General features: G+C 49.8%; 1 protein-coding gene across 1 annotated transcript; it reads left to right on the plus strand.

Annotated features, from left to right (window-relative positions):
* The first annotated feature begins 3214 nt into the window (after positions 1-3214).
* On the plus strand, positions 3215-14552 carry GRM6 (glutamate metabotropic receptor 6). The gene is made up of 10 exons (XM_061189012.1): positions 3215-3880; positions 4828-5044; positions 5271-5406; positions 6059-6213; positions 7733-7873; positions 7976-8176; positions 9965-10110; positions 10203-10826; positions 13295-13606; positions 14355-14552. The coding sequence occupies exons 1-10, from the start codon at positions 3215-3217 to the stop codon at positions 14550-14552; spliced, it is 2796 nt and encodes a 931-aa protein (XP_061044995.1).
* The last annotated feature ends 5463 nt before the right edge of the window (positions 14553-20015 follow it).

The following is a 20015-nucleotide window of genomic DNA, read 5'->3' on the forward strand; positions in this document are numbered from 1 at the left end:
ACCTGAGTAATATCACTGAGTCCACAGTGTCAAATCCTTGGCTCAAGCTGCCTCTACTCACCTCACAACTCATGTTATCAGTTATTATTGTCCCAAAGCAAAGGACTGGCAGACTACGAAGAAAGCTCATTTGCAAAGTTTTTCGAGGTGTTATGGGCTGATCTGTGTGTGTCACCCCCTGCCCCTCCGCACCCAAATTCGTATGTTGAAGTCCTAACCTCCGGTACCTCAGAATGTGACCTTATTTGGAGATAGAGTTGTTACAGAGGTAACCAAGGTGAAATGAGGTCTTTAGGGAGGGCCCTGTTCCCATATGATTGGTGTCTTTATAAGAAGTGGATTTGGATGCACAGAGGGAAACAATGTGGAGACACAGGGAGAAGACAAGCCAAGAAGAGAGGCCTGGAACAGATTCTTCCCTCACAGCCTCCAGAAGGAACCAACCCTGCTGACACCTTGACTTCAGATTTCCAGGTTCCAGAACCATAAGACAATAAACATCTGTTGTGTGTGTGGTACTCTGTTATGGCAGCTCTATCAACTTAATATATGTGGTGAGAGACTCTTGTTTCCAAAGGAATTCCAGAGTTGGAATTCCCCAGGAACCAAAAAACCACACGTTCAAAATAAACAAATTGTAATTTCTGTAACACTCTCTTCCCTTTCTGTCAAGACTACATCTACAACAAGCAGGGGCGTGGTGGGAGGTGCAAAGAGAAATGTATAGTTAGAAAGATGTATATGCACTGATGTCATCTGTATAGCCCAGTGAGTAATAGCCTAGTTCAGAGTCAGCCTGACTTGGCTTCACTATCCCAACTCTGTTACTTAATGTTTGTGCAATCTTGGGTAAATTAGTTCCTTACCTCTCTGTGCTCCTCAGTACCTCAGTTTTCTCATCTGTAATGTGGGGATGATACTGACACCGACTTCACAGAGAGTGTTGTGACAATTAAGGAGATTTATATATATATTTCACACAGTAAGTGTAAGCTTTTAACACCCATTGTAATTATTTAATTACTACTCTCAACACTTCCTATAAGCCCCAGAAGAGAACATTATGGAGTCTAGACATTGGTACTCAAAATATTGAACTGAAATTTTTAAACTGTGGAATCTGCTGTATTAAATTTCCCCCTTTACTGAATCTAACCAGGAGCTTGACCTATCCTCTCAAATCTCAAATGAAATTCTTGGCTTTCCTGTGTCCAAAACCAGTCTTGGTTTCTGCCCTCCTCTGACCTGCTCTGCCCTGGTCCTGGTCCTCACATGCTCACGGGTGGCTACTTCCTCCTCCCAGGTGCCCCAGCCATGATGTCTCCCTCTTCATCCTCAGAGCTGGTTCTTCCCCTTGCCTGGAACTCACCTACTTCTCTCCCCTTCCACCTCCCGCACTCTGGTCAGACACTCACCTCCCTCCTGCACCACAGTGAGGGCTATTGCCCCAGCTCCCTGGTGGTCCATCCTATACTCAGGGAACCAGTGAGATGCTCTCATCCTGTGAGTCAGGAACCTGTTTTGTGAAGTCAGCTGTGGCCCTGTCTAACCTGTCCTGAGCAGGGGAGGGCTGTGGGGGGCTGTGTGAGCCCAGCGGCAGGAACCTACTACCTCAAATGCCCAGTTTGTACAGAATTCTGCAATGTCAAGCTTGGGGCCTAGCACCAGCTAAGTGCCCCATCCTTCCCAACCTGTAAAATGGGTGAAGGCCAACCTGGACCTCCCAACTCTGCCAAGGACAGGTGTCTGGACAGCTCTGAAAACAGAGACAATCAGGGCCCTTGGATGTGGTGAGGGAAGGGAGAAGGGTGACACAGCTTTTGCTTGCTCCCTCTGCCAGCTTTGCCCAAATCCCTGTGACCACCCTAATCCACCCTCTCTAATGGAGCCCAAGCCAGCTCAGCCCCCCTTAGCACGAACTTGCTAATCCCTGGGGCTCAGAGCTCACCACCTGTCTCCAGGATGCACTTTGCTCTCAGTGTCAGAAAGGCAAATCCAGGGCCTCAGATGGGGATGGTGGTAAAAGTGTCCATCACCTTGGCCCAAAACCTGAGATGAGGAAACTCAGGTACCAAGAACCTCACACAGTGTGTCACTGCTTCAGACCCCAGAGCCAGGAAGGCTTTATGAACCACCAGAAGAGCAACTCCTTAGGGTTCCATCATCAGATGCAAGAGGCAGGGGTGGGAACTGCAGGGCAAGCCTGCCCTGTCCCCTCCCTCCATCAAAGGCAGTGAGGGCTGCTCGTTTCACACCAACCTGAGTACAAATCCTGATGCTGACACATGTCCACTGTGTGACCTTGGGCGAGTCACTTAACTCCTTGAGGTCTCTACTTCCCCAACTGCAAAATGGGTCTGACGGTAGAAGTCTCTTCTTTGTAGGGTTGTGTGTGTGTGATAAGCAGAGACCTTGCTACCATTAAAGGTCTGCTTGCTCCTGCCTTCTTCCAACTCAGCCCTGTTCTCCCTCCTCCTGTTCAAGTACAATCCTGTTTGCTCAGCCCGTGTTCCTTTCTCACTCCACTCACGGGTTTATTGCAGGGATTTGCAAGGAGAAAGCTGGGAAGTGCCTTAAGCAGCCTGAGCCAAGACACTGGTGGCCAGAAGAGAGAGGAAGAGTAACAGAAAACGGGTAAGAGACAGAGAGAGACAATGAGAGAAAGGGACACTGACAGAGAGAGATAGAATGAGACTGAGGCAGAAAGAGAAGAAAGAGAGAAGGGAGAGGGGTGCGTAGAGAAAGCCGGAGACAGAGATGAGAAATAGAGAGACCAGAAGACAGAAAAGGACAGAGTGTGTGTGTCAGACACATATCCAAAGACGGAAAGAAACAGACCCAGGGAGTAGGAGAGGGAGGGAAAGGAGATGTGGAGAGAGCCAGTCCTGCGCACACGCCTTGCTCAGGACGGGTCTCCGCCCTCAGGGCGGCCTCTCATCCCTTCCCCAGAATCTTTAAATCCTCTCTCCCTCAGGGCCCTCGGCATCTGTCACTGTCCCGTCCTGAACCGACAGCGGCTGGCGCAGGTGAGTGTGGCTACAGAGGGGGCCTGGGTGTGCGCTGGGGATGGACTCCCAGAAAGAGCGGCCCAGGGCTGTCGGGGAGGGCAGGGGTAGGACTGGAGCGGTGGAGACAGTGGTCGGGCAGGGGGGACCCGGGTGATGAGGTTCAGAGGGTGTGAGAGCCAGGTGGCCCGGGAAAGCTGGCCGAGTTGATGCTTCATATCCTCTCCAGCTGGCTCGGCCAATATTTATGTACTGCGCGCCTCCCCTCTCCCCAAGGCTTGGGGCTCCCTCGCCTTTCCGCCAACCCGGGTCCTTCCTCTGCCGGGCGCTCAGAGCGTTCTCCCGTTCTGTTCCCGTCCCCACCCCGTCTTCCTCCCGCAGCCCCCGAGCCGATGGCCGGGGTCCTGGCGCTGCTGCCGCTGCTGCTGGCGCTGGCGCAGGCGGGCGTGGCGGGCGCCGCGGGCTCGGTGCGCCTGGCGGGCGGCCTCACGCTGGGCGGCCTGTTCCCGGTGCACGCGCGGGGCGCGGCGGGCAGAGCGTGCGGGCCGCTGAAGAAGGAGCAGGGCGTGCACCGGCTCGAGGCCATGCTGTACGCGCTGGACCGCGTGAACGCCGACCCCGAGCTGCTGCCCGGGGTGCGCCTGGGCGCGCGGCTGCTCGACACATGCTCGCGGGACACGTACGCGCTGGAGCAGGCGCTGAGCTTCGTGCAGGCGCTGATCCGCGGCCGCAGCGACGGCGACGAGGCGGCCGTGCGCTGCCCAGGCGGCGTCCCCCCGATGCGCGCCGCGCCCCCTGAGCGCGTGGTGGCTGTCGTGGGCGCCTCGGCCAGCTCCGTCTCCATCATGGTCGCCAACGTGCTGCGCCTGTTTGCGGTGAGGGCCCGGGGGAGCTCCCGGGTTGCAGCGTCTCTCCCTTGTCCTTGCCCTGGGCGTGGCTGAGGTCTGGTCTCCTTGCGAGAATCACTCTAGTTCGCAAAGAAACCTTGTCCCCTGGGCCAGACGCAAGCCTGTCTGGGAAGGTTGTTCGGAACATTAAAGCGTCTAGAGTGCCCGGGGTAACTACGGCGTCCATTAATTGCACCGTAGCCCATGAGTGTTTCTCTGCCTCGTTTTCTCTCATTTTCCCTCTTTCTTTGTCTTTCTTCTTGATTTTCTCTTTCCATCTCCCTGTCTCTCTCTTCCCCCTTCCTCCTTCCATCTTTCCTTCTCTCTCTTCTCTCCTTTCCATAACGTCTTCACACTCCACCCTTCCTTTCTGTTTTAGCTTCAAACATCTGTCTTCCCTAGACCAGCTCCAGCCCGCTTCTTCCAGAACCTCCCCCTCTCTGCTGACCTTCATACCAGCTCCCACCTGCTCCCTTTTATGTGTGTTTTTTGTTGTTTTCTTTTCCTTTCTTTCTTTTTTTTTTTTTTTTTTTGCTCATGAGTCTGTCTTTAACATGAGGGATACACCCTCTTCTCTGCTAGCCGCCCTCTTCCCAGCCTCCCCAGCCACCATTCTCCACTCTGCTTTCACACTTACTGCCCCCACTCCTTCTCCTGGATCAGCTCAGCTGTAATCCTCGCTATTAATCACTCTAATGCACACAGATAAACCCAGTTCCAAACAGGCCCCTCCATTAGGCCAGACACAGCCTTCAATCAAATAACCCCTCCCCAGCTCTCCTGCCTGCTCTGCCCCTCCTGGCCTCTCTATGTGGCTGTTCTAGCTTGCCCCCAGCACTCTAACCCCAAATGTCCATGTCCTGGGTCCTCATTGCCCTCTCTCCCTAGGGTCACTGACCCTCCATCCACAGCCCAGGTGTCCTTCCCCACTCCAGATCCCCCAGATCAGCTACGCTTCCACGGCCCCTGAGCTCAGCGACTCCACACGCTATGACTTCTTCTCCCGTGTGGTGCCACCTGACTCCTACCAGGCCCAGGCCATGGTGGACATCGTGCGGGCATTGGGATGGAACTACGTGTCCACGCTGGCCTCCGAGGGCAACTATGGCGAGAGTGGGGTTGACGCCTTTGTGCAGATCTCCCGAGAGGCTGGTGAGCTTGGGGCAGGGGTGTCTGAGGCATGAAGGAGCCTATAGAGGGTCCGTTGGACAGGGCATAAGCAGTGAGGTAGGGCACTGGGTTCATGATGGGGAGCCTGGATGGTGCCCCCTGTGGGGGTCCTTTGAAAGACTTAGCCCCTGCCACAGTCATGAGTGGTGGTGGCCCTGGTGGGTGAATGGGTGGGACCGCAGCTGACTTTGGCATCTCCGACACCCAGGGGGCGTCTGTATTGCCCAGTCCATCAAGATTCCCAGGGAACCAAAGCCAGGAGAATTCAATAAGGTGATCAGGAGACTCATGGAGACACCAAATGCCCGGGGCATCATCATCTTTGCCAACGAGGATGACATCAGGTGGGACAGATGGCATGTTCAATCACTGTGTTCTTCAGAGGCTCTCCTTGAAGACCCTGCCACCTCTTCTCACATATCCCAGCCACGTACATCCTCCTTTCACTCTTTCTCGCCTTCCCTTACCTTCCTGCCCCCACATACCTTTTCTACTGCCACCTCTCTGTCTGGTGCCCCCAGAAATGAACCAGGCCTGGTCTGGGTGAAGATGCTCCAAACCTTGCCAGGGAAACACAAGAATATATGTCTGTTTCTATAATTAACAGTGGGGGAGAGACTGGTGGGCACATGTAAGTGCAGAAAATGAGCTGTCAGGGAAGGACTCCCAGGGGTAGGAGGGTATCAGCAGAAGGCCATGGACCTCGGCCTGAGCCCCAGCAAGAGAAGGTAGGCCCTTCTTAAAGGCAGCATGCAGTGGACTATGGTGTGTAGAACAAGAGGGCAGGCCTGGGGTCAGAGCCTGGCTGGACCCTTTACTACCTGAGAAACCCAGGGCAAGTGTCCTAAACTCCCTACATCCTACTTTTCCTGATAAACAAAGGGTCTGATGAGTGATGCAGAATGGGATAGATGGAGAGAGAAGAATGGAAAGTGACCAGAGTTAAGTTGGAGGAGGCTCTCCGGCCCTCACTCACCCCTACCCTATCCTTACCAGGAGGGTCCTGGAGGCTGCACGCCAGGCCAACCTGACCAGCTACTTCCTGTGGGTTGGCTCAGACAGCTGGGGAGCCAAGATCTCACCCATCCTGAACCTGGAGGACGTGGCCGTGGGAGCCATCACCATCCTGCCCAAAAGGGCCTCTATAGATGGTGAGTGGGGGAACGCCCTTCCCCACTGCATCTCCCACCCATATTTATCCTTCCCCACGATCCCCTCTTGGGGGGTGTTCATTTTCCCCTTCTATAAAATTGTACCGTGATCCAGGGTCCCTTCTAGGATTCCCAGATTCTAGAATTCTGAGATTCTGTGAATACATCCCTCCAAGCAGTGTTTGAATGAATTGGCAAATGAGGAAATGCACATCCCGCTCTACAGGGTGAAGAATTGTTAGGTTTTGTTTGTTTGTTTAGTTTTGTGTTAATTCAATGCCTGTATTCCTGGTTCTGCCAAAGGCACTCTAATTTGAGGGTGACTGTGGGAGGGATAGAAACCAAGGATGTGGGTCATACTGTCCTGTTGATCAATTAATGAGGCCTTCCTCTCCACCCCTCCTCCACCATCCCACCTGTGAATATCTGGAAGAATGCAGGAAAGATGGCCACTTTACACTAGGATTGCTCATTTCCCCAAAGGCTAAACTGAAGATGCTTTGATGAGGCACTTCGGGGCTATTTTGTGAAGCACAGACCCTTGTAAATGCTGAGCCCTGACTCCCAGGGGCTCCCAGCCTTTTGGAGGGGTACACCCACCCTTACACTCTTTCTTTCCCATAGAATGCATTCAGCTGCAAGCAACAGACTAGACTGAGAGTGGTTTTAGCAATAAAGGCGTTTCATTACAAGACAAGAGGTTTCAAAGTAGGGGCAACTTCATGTTTGGGGCAGTGAGTCAATGATGTTCTCAGAGCCCTGAGCTCTGTCTCCCCTTCTGTTCCACCATCCTCTGTAGTTGCCATATGCCTTCTTTTTTTTTTAAGTCAACCTGTTTTTGTTTTTGTTTTTTTTAATGAATTTATTTATTTATTTATTTTTGGCTGCGGTCGGTCTTTGTTACTGCGCACGGGCTTTCTCTAGTTGTGGTGAGCAGGGGCTACTCTTCGTTGCGGTGCACGGGCCTCCCATTGCGGTGGCTTCTCTTGTTGTGGAGCACAGGCTCTAGGCGTGCGGGCTTCAGTAGCTGTGGCACGTGGGCTCAGTAGTTGTGGCTTGCAGGCTGTAGAGCTCAGGCTCAGTATTTGTGGCACATGGGCTTAGTTGCCCCATGGCATGTGGGATCTTCCTGGACCAGGGCTCGAACTCGTGTTCCCTGCACTGGCAGGCAGATTCTTAACCACTGCACCACCAGGGAAGTCCCATGTGCCTTCTTGATTGTGGTGTTTTATTCACAAAGTGGCTGCTGAAGCTCCACCCATTACATCTTCATAGCAGCATCCTAACCAGGAAAGAAAAGGCAGCAAAAAATTCTCTCATGTGGTGAGGCTCTGAGCTTGTATCAGGTTGCAAATTTACCGTGGAGTTCCTAGATGGCTTTGAACTCATTGGCCAGGCCAGAAATTGGTCACATGGGTATCCCCAGCTGCAAAGTAAGCAAGCAGTGAAGGGACACAAGTAGTGAGCTGTGGCTGGCTCAGACTGTTGCCAGCACCCTCCCTCCTTCCCTGTCTCTCAGGATTTGACCAGTACTTCATGACTCGCTCCCTGGAGAACAACCGCCGGAACATCTGGTTTGCTGAGTTCTGGGAAGAGAATTTTAACTGCAAACTGACCAGCTCAGGTACCCAGTCAGACGATTCCACCCGCAAATGCACAGGTGAGAGCTGCCCAGGGTGGCGAGGGTGGTGAGGGAGAAGGTGGGAGGCCAGGTTGGGCATCTGGGAGCCAGGCACACTTCCTCTGGGCATCCCTAGGACAGGTGAGGAACGCATCGGCCGGGACTCTGCCTACGAGCAGGAAGGGAAGGTGCAGTTTGTGATCGATGCTGTGTACGCCATTGCCCACGCCCTCCACAGCATGCACCAGGCTCTCTGCCCCGGGCACACAGGCCTGTGCCCGGCAATGGAGCCCACCGACGGGCGGACGCTGCTGCAGTATATTCGAGCTGTACGTTTCAATGGTGAGTGGGAGCCAGAGCCCCTACGTGAATGAGGGGAAGCCTGCTGTTCCTGGAGTTCTCGGGACCTGGGACGACTCAGGATGGAAGGAATGGGAGAGCAGAAGGGTATAGTGGGAGCATCTGGGCCTGAGAGCTGGAGGCTCGAGCCAAGTTCTGGGGAACAGTTTTTAACACTCCTCCTTCTCCAGGCTTCAGTACCTCCTGCCCCAGGCTGCAAATTCCAGGTGTTGGGGAACTTCTCTGTGACCCCTTCTGCCTGGATCCCTCAGAGGGTCACACACAACTCTCCTCTCCATTGCACGGAGTTTGGAGTCATCTGGTCTCTGAGGGCATGCATGGGGCACAGTGCAGACTGTGCAAAGGCACTGCTTACACAGTGGACAGGCAGCCCACTCCGAGTCTCAGGCTTCCGAATGCCTCCCCAGCCAGGCCCTGTGCTGCCTGAGCACAAGGCATGAATCTGTGTCCCCCCAGTACGAGTGGAGGGCCTGGCACATGGTCAGGGCTCAGAATAAGGGTTTCTGAAAAGGCCCAGATGGACTCAGCCGTGCTTATGGTTTGCTGGGGGGCTTCACATTGTGTTCAATTACAATCCTTTAGTAAATTAAGAACTCTCTTCTTCCACCAAATGTTGAGCACCTTTTCTCTGCCAAGCTCTCTGTTAAAGAGCGTGACTTAGGGATTTCCCTGGTGGTCCAGTGGTTAAGACTCTGTGCTTTCACCGCAGGGGACACAGGTTCGATCCCTGGTCAGGGAACTAAGATCCCTCATGCCGAGTGGCCAAAAAGTTATAAATAAATAAATAAAGAACATGACTTAATAGCACTCCAGAACAGCTCTGCAAGCTGGTAGAACAAGCTTCTAAAAGAAATAAAGCTGATTGTTCAAATCAGTACCTTTGTAAGTCTGAACTCATCCTCTCGCCTGCGCAGTTAAGCTCTTTCTTATTCTTTTTAAATTGTGGTAACATGCACATAGCATAATATTTACTATCTTAACCATTTTTAAGTGTACAGTTTAGTGGTGTACATTGTTGTGCAGTCAATCTCTAGAACTCTTTTCATTGTACAGAACTGAAACTCTGTACCCATTAAACACTAACTCCCCATTTCCCCCTCCCCCAGCATTCTACATTTTGTCTATGAATTTGACTGCTCTAAGTACCTCATATGAGTGGAATCACACAGTATTTGTCCTTTTGTGACTGGCTTATTTCACTTATAATGTTCTCAAGGTTCATCCATGTTGTAGAATGTGTCAGAATTTCTATCCTTTCTAAGGCTGAATAATATTCCATTGTATGTATAGACCACAATTTGCTTACCCATTCATCTGTTGATGGACACTTGCGTTTATTCCACGTTTTAGCTACTGTGAATAATGCTGCTGTGAACATAAGTGTACAAATATCTCTTTGAGTCCCTGCTTTCCATTATTTTGGGTATATAGCTAGAAAAGGAATTGCTGGATTGTGTGGTAATTCTATGTTTAATTTCTTGAGGAACCACCATATTGTTTTCCACAGTGACTGCATCATTTCGCATTCCCACCAGTGAAGTATAGGGTTTCAATGTCTCCATACACTTGCCAACATTTACTTTCTGTTGTTTTGACAGTGGCTATCCTAAATGGGTGTGAGGTGGTATCTCACTGCGGTTTTGATCCAAATTTCCCTGATGATAGGCGATGCTGAGCACCTTTTCACGTGCTTGCTAAGCTCTTCCTTTGTCCCGGCTGGGCCTTTGATGGGCTCAAGAACCAGCTGAGGATGACAGGCTCTCCTTCCAGGCAGCGCAGGAACCCCTGTGATGTTCAATGAGAACGGGGATGCACCCGGGCGATACGACATCTTCCAGTACCAGGTGACCAATGGCAGTGCGGGCAGTGGCAGCTACCAGGCTGTGGGCCAGTGGGCAGAGACCCTCAGGCTGGATGTGAGTGGCACAGGATGAGCTCTGGGCACAGGGAGGCGGACTCACCTTCCTGGAGGCGGGAGTCGCAGGTCCCGGTGTTCCCTGTGTCCCAGGTGGAAGCCCTGCAGTGGTCGGGAGACCCCCGAGAGGTGCCGGAGTCTCAGTGCAGCCTCCCTTGTGGGCCGGGGGAGCGGAAAAAGATGGTGAAGGGCGTCCCCTGCTGTTGGCACTGTGAGGCCTGCGACGGGTACCGCTTCCAGGTGGACGAGTTCACTTGCGAGGCCTGCCCCCGGGACATGAGGCCCACGCGCAACCACACGGGCTGCCGCCCCACGCCAGTGGTCCGCCTGTCCTGGTCCTCGCCCTGGGCGGCCCCGCCCCTCCTCTTGGCCGTGCTGGGCATCATGGCCACCACCACAGTTGTGGCCACCTTCGTGCGGCACAACAACACGCCCATCGTCCGGGCCTCTGGCCGCGAGCTCAGTTACGTCCTCCTCACCGGCATCTTCCTCATCTACACGGTCACCTTCCTCATGGTGGCTGAGCCCGGGGCGGCTGTCTGCGCTGCCCGCAGGCTCTTCCTCGGCCTGGGAACCACTCTCAGCTACTCTGCCTTGCTCACCAAGACCAACCGCATCTACCGCATCTTTGAGCAAGGGAAGCGCTCGGTCATGCCCCCGCCCTTCATCAGCCCCACTTCGCAGCTCGTCATCACCTTCAGCTTCACCTCCGTGCAGGTGGGTCCTCGGGCCCCCAGGGTGACGGGGTAGGCAGACGGGGTCGGGGCTGGGGGTACGGGCACTGACCTCCACCTTAAAAATCAGAGTCCCTCTTCTATTTTGGCCTCTATGTTAAAAAAAAAAAAAAGTCCCAGGAGATAGGGCGCTACTGTTTCTGTAACTAGAAGAACTCATTTAGGAGCAGCTGTTTCCTCCTGCTTCATCCTTGGAGGAAAATGGATCAGTAAGGTGGGGAGTGCAAGCATCCAGTTATTTTTCTGTGAAACAGTGAAATTATTTTCATAAAGTGAACATGCTCTTCCATAGTTTGGCTCCCAGAGCAAAGAGAATCTGATGAATTTCCCCCAAGCAGAGAATCTGTTTCCATAAAGGGAGTTCCTGCTGCCCAGTCACTGGGTAACTTGGATAAGAGGCACAGGGTCTAATGATATTATGTGGAGTGAAGCATCCAATTCCATAGATGGCCAGAATTTCATGCTGTATGTGCAGCAAAAGCAGAGTTCCTTTAGGGTTTTCTCTGAGATGGTAATATTACAACATTGGAAATGGCTCCTGTGGTCTGGAAAGCACTGGATGTTTTCTATGTAAAGGGTGCTAAGAGACGTGTGTGTGACATTGTATGACATTGCAGAGCCAGCCCAGTTCTCAGGGCCAGGTGGATGGCCCATGCTCAGCTCATTTGGACACGGCTCACTCTCCACCCCAGGAGGGCCCTTCTTCCTACCCAGCTCTGCACATAACATGGTCATTCCCACCCATGGGCCTCAGTCCATGCAATTCTTCACAACTGGAAGGTGCTGCCATTTTCTGGCACATAGCAGGGTCTGAGCGTCCTCTGTCAGGGCCGGAATCTCAGTGCGCAGCCCATCCTCAGAAAGCACCTCATTGCTTCCTGCCTGAAACCCCCGTGGCACCTCTTGCCTCAGGATAGAGATGTTTAGACTGCATTCAGTGCCCCCCTCCGGCTCACCTATGGACTCCCCACATTATACCTCTCTTTCTAGAAATCCCAAATCTTTTCAAAGATGCACACCTTCAACTTTACAAGGTTATTCAGCAATATGATGGATGTGAAATTGTAACTCATTGTTTTAATTTGTCTCTACTTACTAGTGCAGCTAGCCTTTGTACTTTCCTCTTCTGTGATGTGCTTGTGCCTGTTCCTGTGCTTTGCTCACTTTCTATTATTTTGTAGGCGTTTGTTACCTGTACTGGATGCTAATTCTTTTACCAAGTTCGTGGGTTGCAAATTCAGTGGGGCGCATTTTGGTTGCTACTCCTGTGTATCATAGGCCTTGGGTTTTAGTTTCTCTTGGGCAACTTTTCCCCCCATCTACAGGAGTTCTAAGAGGAGCCTCCATGCTTCCTTCCTGGACAGTCGGTGGAGTTTTATTTTATTAGTCCCTTGTTCATGGAGCTGCTGCATTTGGGAGAATCACAAAAAGGTGCTCCTTCTGGGTGTACAAATTATTTAAAAAGCATCCTTTCCTCTAGGATCACATAGCCCTACTCCAAGTGCACAGTATGGCACTGAAGCGTTGGCTAGGTTTCAGCCCCGCTCCTCCCAAGTCAAGCATCTTGTGCAGTGAACGACCTGCACAAATGTAGCGGACGGCCCTTCCAGGGTCCCACCTTTATGCAGGTGTCTTAGTTCCTACTCCCCAGCTTCCCTTGGCTCGAGGTATATCTCCCCTCAGTGTGAAGGAATTCATACTCCATCTTCTCCTTGTTAGGGCCTGTGTCTGACTCTGATCTCCCTGGCCACCAGGCATCAGTTCACATTCTTACTGCTCTCCATCCAGTGCCTCTATATTTTGAGCCTCACCATGCATTCACACACAATTTCATTATATCTTGTTCAACAGTTCTCTGGATCTGGAGAAGGAAGGGGGTCCTCAGGAACTTGGTTTGCCATATTGCTAGATTGGATCAAGTTAGTGTTTTCCCACCTACAGAATACATGATACTGCCTCCCTGGAGGGTTGTGAAGAGGAACATCTCTGCTGGGCCTGGTTCCTAATCAGTGGGACATGCACTGACTCCTCCCCCAAGATGGCGTCATGTCCTCACAACAGATTATGAAGGTTCCCATTCGGTAGATAGAGGAGATGTGATTAGGGTCACCATTCCAGAGCCTCTGCCTGCAGTCACTACACCTTGCTGGGCTCAGTAAACGGTGCTGGTAATGGCTGAAATACAGGAAGAGGACATCCAGGGCCCCTTCCCCAATCAGCCCAGATGTCCCCAGTACATACTTCCACTGCAGCCCTTTCTCTCCACCTGCCTGTGTCACAGGCCTTTGCCCAGGCAGTCCCCTTCTGGACAACCCTCCCCTCTCCACAGTGGCTCTCAGGCCTGAGCATCCCACTCAATAGGCCAGGAGCCTAAAAGCGACCCTAACCTGCCAGAGATCTCAGTCGAGGGTGAGGCTGGGTGTGTCCTTGATACCATGTTGGCTCCTGCAGGTGGTGGGAGTGATGGCCTGGCTGGGGGCCCTGCCCCCACACAGTGTGATTGACTACGAAGAGCAGCGGACACTGGAACCAGAGCAGGCAAGAGGGGTGCTCAAGTGCGACATGTCGGATCTGTCCCTCGTTGGCTGCCTGGGCTACAGCCTCTTGCTCATGGTCACATGCACGGTGTACGCCATCAAGGCCCGTGGCGTGCCTGAGACCTTCAATGAAGCCAAGCCCATTGGCTTCACCATGTACACCACCTGCATCATCTGGCTGGCTTTTGTGCCTATCTTCTTTGGCACTGCCCAGTCAGCTGAAAAGGTAATCCGGGTCCCCCGTCGGTTTCATGATCTTGTTTGTTTCCTGCCTGTCCACGGAAGGGCTCGATTATTCCAAGAGCTGGGCCACCCATATGAATGATTGCTTGGTTGGCTGATTCATTCGTGTACTCATTTGTCTTTCCAGTCTCCCTCCGGTTGTTCTCTCAGTCCCCTTTCCATTGTTCATTCATTCATTTTTCATCCATGCTTCTTCCAATCATCAATTAACTTTCTTTTATTCAATTATCTTTTCATATACTTTATATCTGCCAGTCCATTCCTCTGTCGGTCTATTTGTTTGACAGTCATTTATTCATGTGTACAGTGGAGCATTTGTTTATTCACCTCCGTCCTCCCTTTGTTTGCCTACTTGCTCCTTTATTCAGGTTTGGTTCATCCATTCATTTGTACATTTGAAAACATGTTCATTCGTTCATTAACATGCTCTAGCACTTTTTAGGCATATGGACCATTTCCCCAGGTGTCGCTCTCTATGAATGAACCTCTCACTTCCCTTGGTCACTTGTCCACTCAGTGCTGTGTCATTTACCCTTCTTCCTGCCTATACCAGAGCCACACTGTGACTACCAATTCTTCATGCCGTGGGGCCTTTGCTTACACTGCTCTCCTTTACTGAGTGCTCATTCCCAGTCACTTGACTGAAATAGACTCACCTCCAGGCTGTGTGGGGGTGGAGGGCGGGAGAGACCTGGGCTGAGTCCCACCTGGTCCCTTCCTCCGTGGCTTAGATCTACATCCAAACCACCACACTGACTGTGTCCTTAAGCCTGAGCGCGTCGGTGTCCCTCGGCATGCTCTATGTACCCAAAACCTACGTCATCCTGTTCCACCCGGAGCAGAACGTGCAGAAGCGGAAACGGAGCCTCAAGACAACCTCCACAGTGGCAGCCCCACCCAAGGGCGAGGGCACAGAGGCCCCCAAGTAGCAAGTAGGGGATGAATGGGACAATTGCTCCCCGTCCTCTGTTCTTTTCTTTCCCTCGCTTCATGGTGGAAGCTGTGAAGAGTCCAGATCTGCAGTGAGCAATCAGGGTGGGGAGTCCACAAAGGCCACGCCCAGCAGGATGGAGCTGGCCTGGACCCACATGACACATTTTTCTGTTTTTCTGTGCCTGATGGCTTCATACTTCCTCGCTGCAGACCAGACTTTCTACTCATGGTTGGAAACAGCCACCGAGAGAATCCTACTCTGGAGAGGGACTAAACTTACACTCACTGGTTTGAAGTTCAGAGATCATGATGAAGCCCTGGGCTTGGCCCAGTGTGAGTGGATTTCCACACCTTGATCAACCACCAGAATTTGGGGATTGGGCAGCATGTGAGAATATGTAGACCCTAGAATGAAATTCAGGGTTGGAGTCAGGGAGGAGCAGTTTCCACAAGAGCTCTGTGGGTCTGTATTTCGGACTGAGTAACTTGGGCTTGGGTAAATATTTTGCTGGTACAGAGGGATTGAGCCTTGGGTGAGAGCCCTGTGAGAGAAGATGGCCCTGCACAGGACAGGGGAATGAGCAGAGGGAACTGGGATGCTCCCGTGAGATTATTTGTGGCAGGGTCTTTTCCTCAAGATCTTTTCTCCTGGGATCTGGGGGATGTCACACTTAGAGAACTGCTTTTTTTTTTCCTTTCCCATGTGTAGTCCCTTAAATGAACCCTGAACTTTAAGAAAATCAGATACAGTTGTGTGGTGGTAGGGGTGTGAGAATAAACTAACAAGGGTGGTGTTTGCCCTCCTCTGATGCCTGTAAGGGATGGTGTTCACAAGTTCTAGGTTGGGACCAGTGACGGAGAGAGTTGTGTCCATGGCGAAGATTAATTCCAAGTGGATAAGTTAGGATGAACATCAAAACTGTTCTCTTCCAATATTTCCTGGGGAGGTCCCCTTTGAAAGTCAAGCATGAGGCATGGGAAGGAAGATGCTTGGACTTCAAATGCACTTTTCAATAATCTTTTTTTAACAAAAAGTTCGGTTTAAGTTAATGGAATTTTATTTCCCTGGGGTAGAATTTAAATTTGTTAAATTGACTCTTTTTATTTATCAGTATGAATTCTCTAGTATCTAATGTCTGGAACTGATTTTGAAGATCAACCACACTTCATACAACATGGAGACTCTTCCCTAGACAGAGTCTCTGCATAATCCATTTTGACCTTGGGACTAGGTGCTTCTGCATTCTTTAATAGGGCTTCTCCTCAGAATAACATTTTTGGTGTACAGATTCTCCTTCCTCACATTTGTTGCATTCCTAGGAAATCTCCACAGTGTGAATTATGACATTTCATGTATTGCTGGATGCTTACCAAAATTCATTATTTCATACAGCTTCTCTCCTGTGTGGGTTTCCTGATGTACAATGAGGTGTGTTTTCTCGCTGATGGCTTTTCCACATTAGTGCTTTGATAGGGTTTTTCTCCTATATTAACTCTTAGAGAGCAATGAGCTCTGATCTCCAAATGAAGGTTTTCCTGTATTTATTATTTTCTTGGTGTTTCTCTCAGTATGAATTCTCTGATGTGCCGTGAGTCTTGACTTCTAGTTGAAAACTTTTCCACAGTTTTTACATTTTTGTGGTTTTCCCCACTCTGAACTCTGTGACTTAGATTTTGGATGATTTCTTAGTAAAAGCTTTTCCACATTTAGAGGTTTTCTCCCCATGTGAAGTTTCAGACTTAGAGTCCTGGCTTCCTTCTGAAGACTTTCATACACCCCCACGTTCATTCAGACTGGTCTCTCTGATGTGGATTCTTTGATGCACAGTGAGTTCTGTCGTCTTCTTCTGGGTCTTCTCACATTCAGTCCACTTGTAGAAGATGCATGCACCATTTTGTGTGCAGTGGGGGCATCCTCTATTGCTAAAGGCATTGTCATATTTAGTACATTTGTGAGATTTCTCTCCTTTCTGAATTCTCTAATGTGTACAAAGTTCTGACTCCTGGAAGAGGGCTTTTCCACATTCAGTGTGTACGTAAGATCTCTACCTTGGATCATTTCTTTGATGTTCAGTGGGGGTTGACAAATCCTTGAAGGTTTTTCCATGCTCTTTGCTTGCATAGATTGCCTTCTCCGATGTCCAATCAATCAATTTGAACCACTGAAAAAAGTTTTTCCCCCAAAATTGTGGAATTTATAAGGCATTCTGCCTGTGTGTTTCATTTTCTGTTGAATAAGAGCCAGGCTATACCTATAGGCTTTCTCACATTCATTGTCCTTGAATGATTTCTCACCAGTATGGATTATATATTCCAGTGAAAACCGGGTTCTGGTTGGAGGCTTTTCGACATTACAATCACAGTATTTCTCTCTAGTATGAGTTCTCTAAAGCAGAGTAAGATTACATTTTGTTATAATCTTTTATTCACCATGTTCAATGTGTTGAGACTTATACAGGAGGGATTTTTTTTTATATTACTTATATTCTTATGCATTTTCACTAGTGTGTTTTTTTTGGACACATTTATAACATTTATTACAACTTTGTCACATTTATTACATTTTGTGGTCTTTGGAAATTTCTCCCAAATTCATTACATTCATTGTCTCTCACTTTATTCAGTAATTTCTCGGTAAATAAATGTAACTTTTCCCAAACGTTTGACTTGGGTTTTCTGTTCCTTTTGTATATAGTTATTGATTTGCAAGACTCCCCCTAGCATGGAATAAAATGATAATTCCAAGTGAATCTTTTCACCCTCATTTTATAGAAGGAAACCTCTTCAGGAATACTCTGTTATATTGACGTCTTTGCCTCTAAATATGAAAAATTCCTAAGCGTAAACCTTTCCCACCTCTTGGGCTTTGAGGGGGGAAGTCTGCTCCAGTGTGGACAGAGCAGAGTACTGAAAGCTATGACAAGTAGGTTGGGAGTTTCAGAGATGACATTTTAATCTGTGGAGCAAAGAGTAGGAATCGGGCTGCAGGTCTGAAAGGGGAAGACTGAGTGGGAGGATTGGATGGAAAAGGCAAAGAAAGGTGTAGAGAGGAACTAATGGTGATGGGACTGGGTTTGGACGTTTTTAGCCTCATCACTTCATTCATGGATTACTATTGCTAGACTTTAACTAGTCTTTCTGCTTTCTGTATTTTCCCCCTTCTCATCCTACACACCAGTATCAAAATCATCATGCTAGGGCACCAGCTCCCCACATTTATAGGAACATTGCTGTGGGTCCTGCCCTCTCCCAACACCTGCATCAGGCTGTGATTCATTCTCATATTTACCTGCAGACTCAGAGGCAGAAATCGCAGGAAGGGTGCATTAGTCTAGAGAATCATGGCCTCATGCACTGTTCACTGATATAATCTGACAGATTAAGCATCATTAGGTTATTCTACCAGAGCTCTTGAGTACTGAATTTACCTGTAGTATCAACTTTCTAGTTTTTTCCCCATTCTGATTTCCTACACAGGGAAAATTTCCAGGATCCACAGACCTTGTCTTGCCCCTGCCACTGTATACTTCCTTCAGTCAGCTTTCACAACTTGACTTGTACAGCACTGAGGTTAAGACATCTTGAGATCAATTCCAGCCCTGCCACTTACTAGATGGGTGACTTTGGGCAAGATAATTAGCTTCTCCCATAGCCAGTCTCCTTAATGATCTCCAAAGAGATGCCCAAATCATTGACCCAATTTACCTACTACTGACCCTCCTAGTCCTACCACTCACTGTCCATGCAGACCCCATTCATTAAGCGAAGTCCTCAGCTGACAAGTCCCAACACCCCATCTCAGACCCACTGGCTCTCTGATTCACTGATCTCCACAGACTGCTCATTCATTGTTGCTCCAACAATTAACATTGGGTGTTTCCTCTGTGCTAAGCACCTGGGATACATCAGTCTATAAAATAGACAAGGATTGTCTCCTTCATGGAACTTACATCCTAGTTGTGGAGACAAACAATAAACAACATATAAGACAAATAAATTATGAAATATGTTAGGAGGTGGTAAAGTGCTGTGGAAAAAGGAAACAGAGAAGGGTAGGGAGAAAGGGAAAGACTAGAGGGGATGGGCTGCAATTTAAATAAAGTGGTTAGTGTAAGCTTCCTTGAGAAGGTGGAACTTGAAGGAAGTGGGGAGTGAGCCATGGAATTATCTGAGGTAAGAAGGGTCTAGTGGATGGAGCGGCCAGTGCAGAAGCCCTAGGGCAAGGGCATGCATGTGTGTCTGGAGACCCAGTCAAGAGGCTGGTGTGGTTGCAGCAGGGAGAGTGGAGGAAACAATGTGAGAAAGGTAGGTGACGTATATCAGTCAGAGTTCTCCAGAGAAGCAGAACCAATAGAACATATTGGTTTCTCTGGAGAACGCTGATAAGTAGATCAGATAAAGAGATAGAGATATAGAGAATATATAGTATGTATAGATATAAGATAGAAAGGTTAACAAATAGATGGATAGATCTATCTATCTATCTATCTATCTATCTATCTATCTATCTATCTGTCTGTCTATCTATCTTATCATCTTTCTACCTATCTGTCTAACTTATACCCAATAGGATGGGTGTGTGTGTGTGTGTATGCATAATGTCAAGACATATATTTTAAGAAATGGCTCCCAGATTGGTTCAAGTTGGCGGAGTAGAAGGATGTGTGCTTACTCCCTCTTGTGAGAGCACTGGAATCACAAATAACTGCGGAACAATCATCAACAGGAAGACACTGGAACTCACCAAAAAAGATACCCCACATCCAAAGACAAAGGAGAAGCCACAATGAGATGGTAGGAGGGGCGTAATCACAATAAAATCAATTCCCATAACTGCTGGGTGGGTGACTCACAGACTGGAGAACACTTATACCGCAGAAGTCCACCCACTGGAGTGAAGGTTCTGAGCCCCACAACAGGCTTCCCAACCTAGGGGGTCCAGCAATAGGAGGAAGAATTCCTAGAGAATCAGACTTTGAAGGCTAGCAGGATTTGATTGTGGGATTTTGACAGGACTGTGGGAAACAGAGACTCCACTCTTGGAGGGCACACACAAAGTAGTGTGTGCATTGGGACCCAGGGGGAAGAAGCAGTGACCCCATAGGAGACTGAACCAGAACTACCTGCTGGTGTTGGAGGGTCTCCTGCAGAGGCAGGGGGTGGCTGTGGCTCACCATGAGGACAAGGACACTGGCAGCAGAAGTTCTGGGAAGTGCTCCTTGGCGTGAGCCCTCCCAGAGTCTGCCATTAGCCCCACCAAAGAGCTGGGTAGGATCCAGTGTTGGGTCGCCTCAGGCCAAACAACTAACAGGGAGGGAACCCAGCCCCACACATCAGCAGACAAGCAGATTAAAGTTTTACTGAGCTCTGCCCACCAAAGCAACGCCCAGCTCTACTCACCACCAGTCCCTCGCATCAGGAAACTTTCACAAGCCTCTTAGATAACCTCATCCACCAGA

This window comes from Eubalaena glacialis, chromosome 4 (genome assembly GCF_028564815.1).
Source record: "Eubalaena glacialis isolate mEubGla1 chromosome 4, mEubGla1.1.hap2.+ XY, whole genome shotgun sequence".
NCBI classification, from domain to species: Eukaryota; Metazoa; Chordata; class Mammalia; order Artiodactyla; family Balaenidae; genus Eubalaena; species Eubalaena glacialis.